We start from the raw sequence: 13,632 nt of genomic DNA on the forward strand, positions 1-13,632 counted from the left end.
TATTTTTGAGAGAGGGACTTACCCACAACACAAAATCCTAATCCCCCAACTCTACAAACATTCACACATGCATTTGGCATTGGACTTCAGTGGGGTTTGAAATCCAGATCTGACTTGTACATTTACAGCCTGTTTGTATAACAGGCTGAATCTGAACTGAGACACTAACTTTTGCAGGAGTAAGCAGGTTGAAAATCAGATCCAAATTCTTAATCTCAAATGTATCTGTTTTCCTTATAACTACTTTGAACAACATAGTCAAGAGTTCTCGCTCTCCAGCCCAACAATAAAGGATAGTCCAACTGCATCTATCAAGGGTGCTTAGGGGAGGGAAATCTCTACCTTTATTAATTCTCAGCACGAAGATTTCTTTCTTTGTGTCTCATGCTGTTTTCTCTTATGCCAAGTGCCCACACTGAAGACTTTGCATATGTGGACTGTAAATATATATACAAAGAATATAAAAAAGATCAATACAACAAATGAAATTAAAAAATATGTAAACCAAATATTTTAGTCCATGGGCTAAAAATGCAGTTATGTTGGTTCTTTTCACAAGGCTCCCTTGTCTAGTTAAACAGAATGAGCAACTGGTAGCACTGATATGGTATCACGTTACAGCTCAGGGATCCCTAACAGGAATTGCAGAGCTACTTTCGTTGAGTGCGACTGTATGATTTTGGCAGGCCAGCCTTTGTACTTCCGTTTGCCTTTCAAATGCTGTCAGCTCCCTAGCTGTAGTGGGGTATGGTTACTGAAATACTCTATGATGATATTTCACACAGAGAGTTTAATTTATCCAGACACTCTCGTGTTGTATTTATACCCAGGAAATAGATCTGACCTGTTTTTTTTTATTATTACATTTTTCGCTTAACTGTGTTTCTAAGAGCTTCCCTTCTATATACTTCAGTTGCATCTGAAGAAGTGTTTTTTTACCCACGAAAGCTTATGCCCAAATAAATCCATTAGTCTTTAAGGTGCCACCAACAACAACACTTGTCGTTTTTGTGGATACAGACTAACACAGCTACCCCACCCCGATACCTTCTATATACTGTACCTGATGCTGCAAGATGTTCATCACCCTCAATTCCCTTTGACGTCAGTGGGAGTTGAGGGCAGCCCCATGTTGGATAACAGCATGATTTGGCCAACAGCATGATTTGACCTCAAGACCAATAGCACTAAATAGGTAAAGAATATTGCTTGAGCTAAATAAATAAGTCCCCTAGCTGGGAACAGTAACAGATTCATTAATCTCTTATAGGGACCAGCCTCTGAGGCTGGGGGGAATAACACAGACCCACATTCTCATGAGGACAGTCTCAGTATTGACCCCAGTCCTGCAACTGGATCTGTGCAGGTGAATCATTTTCCTTGTCAATGGGGTCTTCATGGATACAAGGATTGGTCCATGTGAACCTGATAGCAGAGTTGGGGCCCAAATTGGTTAAATCACCTTATAATACAAACTGTGTTTCATTTAACCACCAACTATAAATATATTGCTTTTAGCAATCGATTAATAAACAATGGGAGTAGATTAGGGCACCGGCATTTCTTCCAAAAAACTTGAAACAACACCTCTATGGTAAAACTTTTGGGGATTTCAATTGATTTTCTTTAAGAAAAAAGAGTTTTCACAATAGAGTAAATAAAGGGAATAGTAACATCTTGGCAGAATGATTTTTTTTCTATTAGGCACCCTAACAATTCTACTACAGGGAATTACAATGTATATATATAACTACATAAATATCGAGGGCTAGGTGCACAAGTATGCCCTCGATGCTTTGCATCACAGAGTGGCCTGGTGAATCTGGCCCCTGTTATATATGCTGTTGCCCCCAGTTTGTACAAAGAGAGATCTACATCGATTGGAGTTCTCCCCTCCAAAGTCATTCTCTTGTGTGTTTGTACCTGGTGCCTGTGTCACTGCTACTCTTCATTGCTCCATCATCCGTGAAATTAAAGGTCCCGGTCCAATTTGCCAACTCCTCTCCACTCTGCCAGCTAAACTGCAGCCCTCTAATAAGAAAATGAGGCAGTTGATAGTTCATGTCATTCATTTGATTAATTCTTTCAGCATGTGTTCTGTTGTCCATTTCTTGATACAGCAGATATGAGACATTCACCAAAAGGAGGGAGAGGGGGGTTAAATTAAAAAATTAAAATATCAAGCGCCATGACTCTTGTTTTATTATTGTTAATAGTTAGGGTTGGAGCTTTCACTTTGCTCAGCCTGATTTTGCTAAACACAAAACAAAAACCTGTGGAATTAAAAGGCCAAATTGTCAAAGATAAGCACCTGGGTTATGCATGCAAAATAAGTGTACAATGACCAAGTAGGTAATTTCATACAGAGAGAGACAGGTGTGTGTGAAACCAGATGATTATATGTGCAAAGAGCTTTGAAACTTGGCTCAGTTTCAATTTGGACCCACAGATTTAAAAATGATGGAATTTAGATGTCTGTGATTTGTGGGCCAGGCTGGAAGAAGGTTTGAGAATCCCTTCCCTGTCATTATGACATCTGATTGCTTGCCTAAGTCACATGGTATTGTTTCCATTCCCTGATTGGAGAACTGAAGTGTTATAAATAAATATGAGCCATTGCTGCTGCAACTGGTGTAAACACTCATCATGACAGTAGGCAGTTTTCTTAAAGCCCCAACTCTGGGAACCATGTACGTATGTGAGAATCTCAGCTTCCATTTTAAAAAAAGGTTTCTGGCCCTCCTGGTTCTGGAGCAAAGCTTGAGAACATGAGCCGAGAGCTCCCCAAAGGTTCAAAAGCCAGCAGCCCAAGAAAAAGAACCATGATTTTTAAGCCAATCCTATGATTTGGTGGGCTTCACTCATGATTTTTGAACACTTGGGGTGACAATACTGTTTTCCCAATAAAGTTGTTTACCAGCATGGGCTGACTGGATAGTGTAGAAGTTGAGCTGTGTTGTAATGAGGGAACAGGTTGTCAGCTGATTTCTCAGGAAATTAAAGGCATTTAGATGTAGGGGGGTTATTTGGTTGATGATAAGCGGGAGGAAGTGATCCATCTATGTCCTTTTACCAGTGTAATTTACAGCTGTTATCTGCACAGGAAGTAAATAAGGAAGAAGGAACTGCCTGAGACATGTAAATGAAGGGTTTTCTTCCTTCCAGAAGCAGAGAAGGAGGACAACTCCAGTTGTTCTCTGGCCTTGCACAAGGTATGTGTTTTTCTAAAAGATGTGCCTGGGGATTATTCTGGGGAAGTTCTATGGTTTGTGTCATACAGGAGGTCAGATTAGATGATCACAATTGTCCCTTCTGGCCTAGGAATTTAGGAATCTATATGATAGCAGTTTACTTGTTCCAGATGGGGAAAATCTGTGGGCGGGCACATACTTTCTATCTTGTTATAGGTGTTCTAAGGCACTAGTAAATCCCAGTCAGATCTCTGGCACTAATTTCTGCTAAATACCTAGTGCGCCAAAGTAGCAGTATTTCACAAAATGAATAGCACACAGTGAATAGCCAGAGTTTGTCTACCACAAATACTCTTTCTCGCCAGCTAATGTGGGTGATGTTAAGATGAACAGCCATCCCCCAAACATCTGTGTAAACAAAAGCCCATTTGTGCAAATAGCAAATAAGAAGGGAAACAAACACGGTCAAACCAAACGGCCAGGTGGAGTTCAAACAAATGTTCACAAGCTTGTTCTTGCAGCATGTGAGTAGCTCCACCGTTACCTCTCTTTATCTGCAACAAAGTGTTTGCTACATGACCTACTAGTAGGTGTTGTTTCAGTGGTTCCTACTTGTGTTAGTGCAGGCTAGTATGGCAAACTAGCCTCCTCCCACCTACCTTGATTATGAGCCTCTTGCAGGGCACAGCTGCATGGCCATAGTCCACCTCCAACCTATCTATTGTGTATGCTAGCCCGCAATGGAGGTTGGGGCTGCTGGGAATCATGTGACTATCATGTAGCTTTGGCTTTCCAAAAAACTCCAGTTGGAAACTACTATAGTAGTCTGATATAGTATTTAAAGGGTCTGTTGCCAGCATGCTGCTAATTATGTCATATACTCATAATATACTAAGGATAAATATGAGTATCCACCATGCAGATATCACACTGCCCATTGCAATGATTATTATTAATTTGTTTGGCACTATAGTCCAAAGGCACCAGCCAAGATCAGGTGCCCAGTGTGCTAGACACCATACTTTTCCTAGACTAGTTGGCTCTGCAGGTAATGGCAGTCACAGCCAAAATGTAAATACAAAATCCTTTATGAAATGATAACATGTCATTCCCTCTGTAACAATAACTCTGTTTACAGACATCTTGGAATAAAGACCAATGGCCTTTAACTGAATGTGTAACTGAATGTGTCCCATTGACTTTCCAAAGATAAACAGAAATATTTAGCCAGTGCAAAAGTGTATGCTGAATATCATGAAGTAAGACCAGGTTGTAGAGCAAATTTAGAGTTTGCATTCATTTTAGATGGCGCTACTATAATGGCCAGTTTAGACAGTTGCCTGGCAGGGGAAAACCAGTATATAAAATGTGATCCATCCATTCTGCTCTCTCTCCACCAAAGCACCCTGGAATCAAAAGGGATCATTCTAATTCCTCCATGTAGCACATTAAAAGAGAGACGATCCAATGAAAAAAAAAGTTGCTTTCTTGAGCCCCACTCCTGCAACAAAACCCATTAACGTGTCCCTTTATTCCCAAGTGGAGAATCATGGAAGTCAATGGGAAATCTGCACAGGTGTAAGAGCCCACTTCCAGATTCGGATATGTGCTCAGGAGCTTGGACCATCTCCCATCTGGTTTCCATTCTGCAAACAGAACTTTCTGAGAAAGGCAATGTGCATATTTCTGTGTGGCATGTTAGGGTAAAGCAGGCATGAGAAAGCTTTCACTCCTGCTGACTACTTTAGATTTTGTGCCTGTTGGAATAAATACTTGTTATTCTCTTCCAGGTTCCTCAGTCCAGCAGATTGGTGACTGCACTTTATAGCTTTAAAGAGTTTTGATTTAAATTTAAACCAATGTCAAATGTGTCTGATTGTATATCCTCTAAAAAGTTATTTTGAATTAATGAAGACAATAGTGAACAAGAAGATGGAGTAATAGTGAGACAAATAGTCCCAGTGCTTTCATAGAGCTGAGTTGACATTTGGATTTAGGCTCCATTTGGCAAGTTCAGATTCACATAAACATTTGCAAGCTGAAGTAGAAGGTCGCTCATCTCGACGTATAATTCGTATCAGTGTGTCCCTTATACATGACCCTTCCTGTGCCATAGCTAAAAATCAGACAGATGGATTTCAGATCATTGAAAAACACTTTAAAAATGTGAAGCAAAATTCTGCCCTCTCGTGCATCTCTACACAGCACATAACTTCTCGGAGAAAAGCAGAAGAAATGCTCAAATGCTCAGACAGGAGGATCTGTTCATAAAGGAAATGATAATTCCATGCTATAATACCCTCTTCTCAGGCCTCATTTGGAATACACCATGCAGCAATTGAGGCACGAAGTTTAAAGCACAGCATTCATATTTTGGAAAAGATCCAAGAGGAGATCAGCAAGGGAATGGAAGGTATGTATATCTTATGAGGAAAGGCTTCACATGCTTAGCCTGAAATGGCAGAGAAGAGATCTAATTAAGATACACACATACCTAAGGAGTGCAGCTAAGGGTCTGGTTATGAATGTGTTCTCTCTTCATGGTAAGGACAAGCCACAAGGTTGTGAGCTGAGTTTAAGGAGAGAAAAAGTGTCAAGGTAGGTGTCAGGATCCCTCACTAAGGAAGGAGTGACACATGGAACCATTCAAGAATTTAACGACATATAGAGCTACACTACCACTCAAGAAGATACATTACAGCAATCCTAGGACTACTTGCAAGGAGGAATACGGGTATGCAGGATCGGGTCCATGCCTTTGTAATGTATTTTCTGGAGTTCTATTATAACTCTATATTTCATAATAGAACTATTCTTATGAGTAAGGCAACTTGCATAAACAACAAATTGCAAGGAAAACTAAGGGTGAGATTTTTCAAAAGCTCTCTGCCTTGGCCTAACTCTGCTCCTATCAAAATCAGTAGGAGTTTTACCTTTGACTTCAAAAAGAGCAGAGTGAGGCCAATGCTTCAGAATCTCAGCTTTAGTTTTTAAGAAGTTTTTAAAAGTTCCTTGTGGTTGTGAAGAAAACCTTGAAAACATGAACTAAGGGTTTGTCTCTAGATGGAGAATTAACACTAAGCAAACTGGGATGTAAATCTACAGTGTACTAGCTTACCATGCACCAGTCGGTGGTGTGGACCATGCTACCATGCACTAAAAGTTCCGTAGTGCACTTTGATCCACTGCTGTTTGAAATGGGAATAGATCAAAGTGTGCTACGGAACTTTTAGTGTGAGATAGCAAGGTCCACACCGCTAGTTAGCTCATGGTAAGCTATTGCACTGTAGATTTATACCCTGGCTTGCTGCACACTAACTGTCCATATAGACAAGACCAAAATGTAAATTGACACAGCGTTTTCTGCCTGAATCTGCAGACAGCTTGAAACAATGGCTCTGAGATGTGCAAACCACCCCACCAATCTATCTCATTGGGGTATTAATTCAAAAGCCCAACAACAACACTTAAAAAGTCAGCATTAACGATTTTGTTGCTTATCATCTTAGTTGCTGGAGTGAGGAAAAGGTAAGATAAGCCTCTGGAATTGAAAGTTGCCAGAGGAAGAAATGCAATGGGGTGAGGGCGGGAGAAGGAAGAAAGAAACAAGAAGAAGAAAAGAAACAAGAAAAGAGGATGGGGAAGGAAGGGAAAGTGGAGGCAGAAATAGTGGCCTAATATGTAATTGGGACAGAGAATCAAATATTCAAAAACAGCCTCCCAAGATATGTCTGCACTTTTTTTGTGGCTACAAATGATGGCTTTATGATTATAAAATATCGTCTCCCCCTTAAATTAGCATATTTTCCCACTGCTTGATGCTGAACATGACAATAAAAATCTCGAACAAATAACAATGATAATTAAGACCTTCGTTACTACATAAATGCCATATCTTGCCCTTGATCTTTGTGAAAAATCCCTCCTTGATATCAGAGGAAGTTCTACTGTGGATGGAAGGGAGTGCATGATCCTAATTTAGAGGCCAACTCACAGGCAACAATTCACCATGGAGTATGACCCTCTCGACAGACTGAGTTTTACAGACTTGCACTAGAAAGTACTCACAAGTCAGCTCCCTTAAACAAAGAAGACTTGAAGTTTTCAGGCCAGTAAATGTCAATAGCAATGTTTTGGCCTTAATCAGTAGCTACAAGGATTGAGCTAGTGTGTGGTTGAATGAACACTGAAGTAATGTGAAAATAATGGGAAAACAGAAAATTAATCAGGCTGCATAATTCTGGAGGGCCTGTCAAGGGTGGTGTCAGAAAGCAGCAGGCAGCCTAGCAAAAAGCCCCTTGTGAAAATCCAAATAAGAAACCACTACTGCCTGAACTGAGGTTTTAGTAGCAGGAGAGGTCAAATAATCATGGGTTTCTGAAATATTACATGAGCAAGACCAAGCAAGTGAATGAACTAAGATAAGGAATTTAGGATCCATATAATCATTTCATCAGATTACAGAGGTTCCATCTCAGGGCAGCTCTGAAGGTACAATATGGATGCAAGATATCTGGTTAAAGTTCAGCTCAAACAAGAGAGAAGATTCTGAAGGGCTTCACCTGGTCCCTGATGGCCCCATCCTTGCCCTAAACAGAAGGATGGTCCTAATCATTCGTGCAGCTCCTGCACTGATCTGCCCACTACTGATCACAGTCTAAATAATTACCTCTTTGTCATTGGAGCGTCATAGGGCAGATCAGGACAAACAAATGAAGAACTGATTAACCATCTGAAAGCTCAGCATTCATTTCCAAGAAGGTCGGAATAGCAATGAAGGCTCCATGCAAACTAGTCAGGGGGAGACTAGAAGACCCCAAACACCTCTAATGTCAACCAGTCCCAAGAAACCTCCAGCTCACTTGTTTCTTCTCAGGATGAGGAGTATTTACCATAATTTGTCAGGCTGACATCCCCATTATCTGTTGTACTGCAGTTACCCTAGAGAGGGTGAATAAACTCAAAGGCAAGCATCAATGGACTGAACCCAATGTCATTTAATGCCTGTAAGCAAACCTGAAACCTAAGTCTGCTGATCCCACACATGGTCTGGCGAAGGGTAACACTGAAGTTAGAAGATAATCCCACCCCCCAGTAAGGGGAACTTTATCCCTGACAGGAGGAGAAATCAGTGTGTTTCACACTTCTCCCAATGTCTTCCTGTCTCTTTCTCTCTTCACTGTCTTCACTCTTTCTCTCTCTCCATTCTCTTACTCTCATTCCTTGCTTATCTTCTATGCTTATCTTCTATCTCAAGTCCTTACCTGAGGCAGAATTATCTAGAAGTCAGACACTGGGAGTGGAAACCAGAGAGCTCTGCCTTTCTAACACCAGCTGTGCCACAGATTCACTTTGTAGCCTTAGGAAAGTCACTTCATCACTCTGTACTTCAGTTTCCCCAAACCTAAAATTGGGATCATAAAACATACCCTGCTGGGAGGAGGGTTGAAGATTCATTAATTAATGTTCATAATGTGACATTACACCCCATATTCTTAACAGAAATATTGTTATGATACGAATATGGCATAATTAATATTTTTATGCAAGATGGCTCATGTGAGGTATTATTGAAAAGGTAATGATCTAGTGAATATGAATTATCCAATTTGTATACATGTATCATTTCTGTATCTGAGGTTAGGAGTATTGACTTTGTAACAATTACAACTGTGTGTGTATTTGGGGGAACACCCACCCACAGTAGACAATCAGCCTGAATGAGCCATTTAAGAAGGACAATAGAACTTTGGAGATACTAATCTCCCACCATCCTGAAAAACTTCCTGGGATGTTGCTTTGACACTGCAGGGTCGTCTAAGGGATGTCCCGTGGTATGGAGTACCACCTTGAACGCTGCTGGTATTTTTCCACTGGAAACAAAGGGTTCCCACCTTATGTAAATTCTATTTAAGGCTGGGGAGTAAGGCAAACAGGAGTCTTTTCCATTGCCTCGCCATCCAAGAAGGAAGATTGCTAAAAACACCTGAAAGGAAAGGCAGGGGCTGAGTCCATGCTGAGACAAGGGTCCAATCTGTAAAGAGAAATAGCTGGAACTCTAAGCTACAGAAACTCTGCAACCTGTCTAAAACAACATTTAGGGTGAGAAATTATTTTCTTGAGTGTATTAAGCTTAGTTTTAATGTTTTGTTTTATTTGCTCAGTAATCTGCTTTGTTCTGTTTGCTATCCCTTATAATCACTTAAAATTTTACCTTTTATAGTTAAGAAACTTATTTCTTGTTTATTTCAAAACCCAGTTTGTGTGATTCATATCAGGGGGGAAAGGGGGCAAAAAGCTGTGCATATCTCTCTCCACATTGAGGGAGAGGGTGAATTTTAATGAGCATGCACTGTGCAGATCTTTCTATACTGCGCAAGACAATATTATTTTGGGTTTATACCCCAAAGGAGATGTTCACATGAGTTCTGGGCAATCCCTGAGCTGATTCCTACCACACAGAGCTGATCTCAGTGTCTCTGTGTCCATTTGCAGCTGGGTGTGTCCCTACATGTGTGTGTGTGCTGGAGAAGGCTTGAGGGCCTGGCACAGTGGAACAGGGTGAGGAAACCCAGGCTCGTGGAAATGGTGGGCTCAGTGAGACCCCAGCACATCAGGTGACACCCCGGAAGGGGGGTCCAATCCGTCACACATAGTATGCCCTTTGAAAGTGCAATGTGTATTCCTGGCTCATTAACAGATTTCCCATGTGACCTTAGACAAGTCAGGTGGTCAATCTCTCCGACCTCAATCCCACATCTGTAAAATAAGAAGAATACCTGCCTAGTTCACAGGGGTGCTGTAAGGATACACCCATGAATGACTCTGGGCTGCTCGAATACTGTGCAGATAAGGGCTAAAGAAAAAACTATTGGAAATAAATGAGGGAGGAGGAATTGCTTGAAGAGGTGGACTGAAGCGGGAGAGAAAGGGAGTTTGCTAGATGAGGGGGATAGTATGGTAAAAAATACAAAACAGAAGTGAGGACATGAGATAAGAGAGACAACAACAAGGTAAGAGGGTTGGGAGGAGAGCCGAGATCAAGGTTTGCTTTCCATATGGGGCAAGTTTGCTTTGTGTGACATCCCATTTGCTTAAAGATAGGAAACAAAGGGTAGGTATAAACGGTCAGTTTTCAGAATGGAGAGAGGTAAATAGTGGTGTCCCCAGGGGTCTGTTCTGGGACCAGTCCTATTCAACATTCATAACTGATCTGGAAAAGCAGGTAAACAGTGAGGTGGCAAAATCTGCAGATGATACAAAATTACTAAAGATAGTTAAGACCCAGATAGACTGTGAAGAGCTACAAAAAGATCTCTCAAAACTGGGTGACTAGGCAACAAAATGGTAGATGAAATTTAGTGTTGATAAATGCAAAGTCTTGGAAAGCATACCCCAACTATACATATAAAATGAAGGAGTCTAAATTAGCTGTTACCGCTAAAGAAAGAGATCTTGGAGTCACTGTGGATAGTTCTCTGAAATCATCCACTCAGTGTGCAGCGGCAGTCAAAAAAGTGAACAGAATGCTGGGAATAGTTAAAAAAGAGTTAGATAATAGGACAGAAAATATCATGTTGCCTCTATATAAATCCATGGTACACCCACATCTTGAATACTCTGTGCAGATGTGGTCCCTCCATCTCAAAAAAAATATGTTGGAATTGGAAAAGGTTCAGAAAAGGGCAACAAAAATTATTAGGGGTATGGAATGGCTTCTGTATGAGGAGAGATTAATAAGACTGGGACTTTTCAGCTTGGAAAAGAGACGCTAAGGGGAGATATGATAGAGGTCTATAAAATCATGACTGGTGTAGAGAAAGTAGATAAGGAAATGCTGTTTACTACTTCTCATAACACAAGAACTAGGGGTCACCAAATGAAATTAATATGCAGCAGGTTTAAAACAAATAAAAGGAAATATTTCTTCACACAACGCACAGGCAACCTGTGGAATTCCTTGCCAGAGGATGTTGTGAAGGCCAAGACCATAACAGGGTTCAAAAATGAACTAGATAAGTTCATGGAGGATAGGTCCATCAATGGCTATTAGCCAGGATGGGCAGGAATGGTGTCCCTAGCCTCTGTTTGCCAGAAGCTGGGAATGGGTGACAAGGGATGGATCACTTGATGATTACCTCTTCTGTTGATTCTCTCTGGGGCACCTAGCACTGGCCACTGCTGGAAGACAGGATACTGGGCTAGATGGACCTTTGGTCTGACCCAGCAGGGCCATTCTTATGTTCTTATGTGCCACGAGACCTGCAGTGTCCAAACAGCGTAGACAGGGCTTGACTTTTACAGTTTCATCCACAAGGAATAATTAGGACTAAAGTGAAACTTAAAAGGAGACAGTGTAGGGACAGTGAATGTCAGGGCAGAACATTACAGAGGGGTGAGGGAAAGGCTGAATGAACTGGAATGGTTTAAAGCAACAGAGGGTAAGGACATGCTGGGGAAACAGGACATTAAGTCCACAGCATGTGTAGGGGTTCTATGGGCTACTGAGCAATAAATACACTAGAAAATAGGAAATAAAAAAGGCAATGCAAAAAGCAATCAAGGGTAAGATTGAGCCACAACTGAAGTAAAAATTACAAAGCTTTACACACACATTAGGACTGGGCAGATCCCTGACTGGAGTTAACACAGTATAAAGATGATCAGGAAAATAAAATCAGGTCAAGAAGAAAAGTAAGATGCTGGTGCGCTGAGAATATCTGTAACTGTAACCTGTGGTTACTGACCCCTGTCATGTGACAGGGGCATTAACTTTAGGGCCAGTTCCTAGTCACTTGACTTGACTGAGAGAAAGGCAAATACTCCTGTCATCATAGAATATCAGGGTTAGAAGGGACCTCAGGAGGTCATCTAGTCCAACCCCCTGCTCAAAGCAGGACCAATCCCCAATTTTTGCCCCAGATCCCTAAATGGTCCCCTCAAGGATTGAACTCACAACCTGGGTTTAGCAGGCCAATGCTCAAACCACTGAGCTATCCCTCCCCCCAATTGGAGATTGCTATTCCAATGGGCAGTATTGCCCAGATCCTCAAAGGAATTTAGGTGCCTAACTTGCATTGATTTCAATTAGGATCTGGGCCTACACGCATCCACAGTATTGTCAATTCCCAGTATTCAAAAATCACGAATCAGGGTGCCTCAAAATTAAGAGATTGGCCTAAAGATCAAGAGATTTTTGAAAATAATAGCTGTGGGTTCGTTTTCATTACCAGCCGGTGTCTGAGCACAACGTTCGTTTTTTCAAACTTTTCTCTGCAACCATGAGAAGTAGCAACTCCCTTTTTTCAATGAAAGCTGCGATTTCTGCATAATCACGTGACTCCAAGGACTGGGGCTTTAAGAAAAACGCCAAATACAGTGAGACTCATGAAAAAAAACCCAGAAGAGTTGGCAACACTGGTTAACATTGGCAACCCCACACATTCAAAAATGAACATGCAGTGAATGCAGGGAGAGGGTGATGGGCAGGAGACTGCGTCGGAACAAGAAGGCAGAATATGAGTAGTGATGAACGCTGCCAGGTGCAGGGATGGGGGATAGAGAGAGAATAGTGATAAAGGAGCAGAACGGGGAGGGACCGAATGGCAGCTGCTCCATCACAAGGATCAGGACATGGTAAGTGGATCCTCCACTTTTGCAAATGCAGTTAAGATTGAATTTTGACCCTGTCCACATACCCTGGGGGTAGACAACTTCCAGCTAAAGATTCAAAAATAGAAGACAAATGAAAATGGATGTCCTTTTTAAAATTTTCATTTTAAGCCAATTTCGTGATTTTGGGAGGGTCTAGCTCACGGTTTTTGATTGTTTGGGGTTTGCAATACAGCAGCACCACTCTGCCATCAGTTACATGCATGCAACTCCAACTGACTTCAGACAGGTTTGAATGCAAACAACAGAGAATGGGTAGAATTTGTCCCATACTTATAAGGCCCTTCATTTTCAGGGGGTTTTTTTAAACCAAAAAAATCCCAAGTTTTACAAAAGCTACTATTTGTTTTTTAAAGATTTTCACCTGAATTTTGGACCACTCAAGTACATGAAAATATGATTATGTTGAGAAAATACATTACACTAGGCAGATGTATTTATGTTAATAATAAATTAGTCCAGAGCATGTCTACACTATAAAATTAAGTTGACCGCTGCAGTAATTCCATTGCTTGTCCGTGACTATGCTTTGTTCCTTGTGTCGGCAGTATGCGTTCTCACCAGGAGCACTTGCACCAATTGAACTGTCAGGACTGTGCTGAAATGGCCCAACTTAATGATCACTTTAGATAAGCTATTACCAGCAGGAGAGTGAGTTTGTGTGTGTATGCGGGTGGGGGGGGTGAGAAAACCTGGATTTGTGCTGGAAATGGCCCACCTTGATTATCATGCACATTGTAGGGAGAGTGGTCACTTTTGATAAGCTATT

The 13,632-nt window shown here is 41.3% G+C and overlaps 1 protein-coding gene across 5 annotated transcripts in view; it reads right to left on the reverse strand.

The window, feature by feature from the left end:
• Positions 1-13,632, reverse strand: part of ST8SIA5 (ST8 alpha-N-acetyl-neuraminide alpha-2,8-sialyltransferase 5) — a 67,989-nt gene that overhangs the window by 40,618 nt on the left and 13,739 nt on the right. For 3 of the 5 annotated variants that reach the window (XM_048850495.2, XM_048850494.2, XM_075128351.1), the window contains exon 2: positions 1,924-2,031. The exons of the other annotated variants lie outside the window; for them this stretch is intronic. In XM_048850495.2, coding sequence (XP_048706452.2) covers positions 1,924-2,031 — 108 coding nt within the window. The remainder of the gene's footprint in view (positions 1-1,923; positions 2,032-13,632) is intronic. 5 annotated transcript variants of the gene reach the window in all.

Source organism: Caretta caretta, chromosome 5 (assembly GCF_965140235.1).
Source record: "Caretta caretta isolate rCarCar2 chromosome 5, rCarCar1.hap1, whole genome shotgun sequence".
NCBI classification, from domain to species: domain Eukaryota; kingdom Metazoa; phylum Chordata; order Testudines; family Cheloniidae; genus Caretta; species Caretta caretta.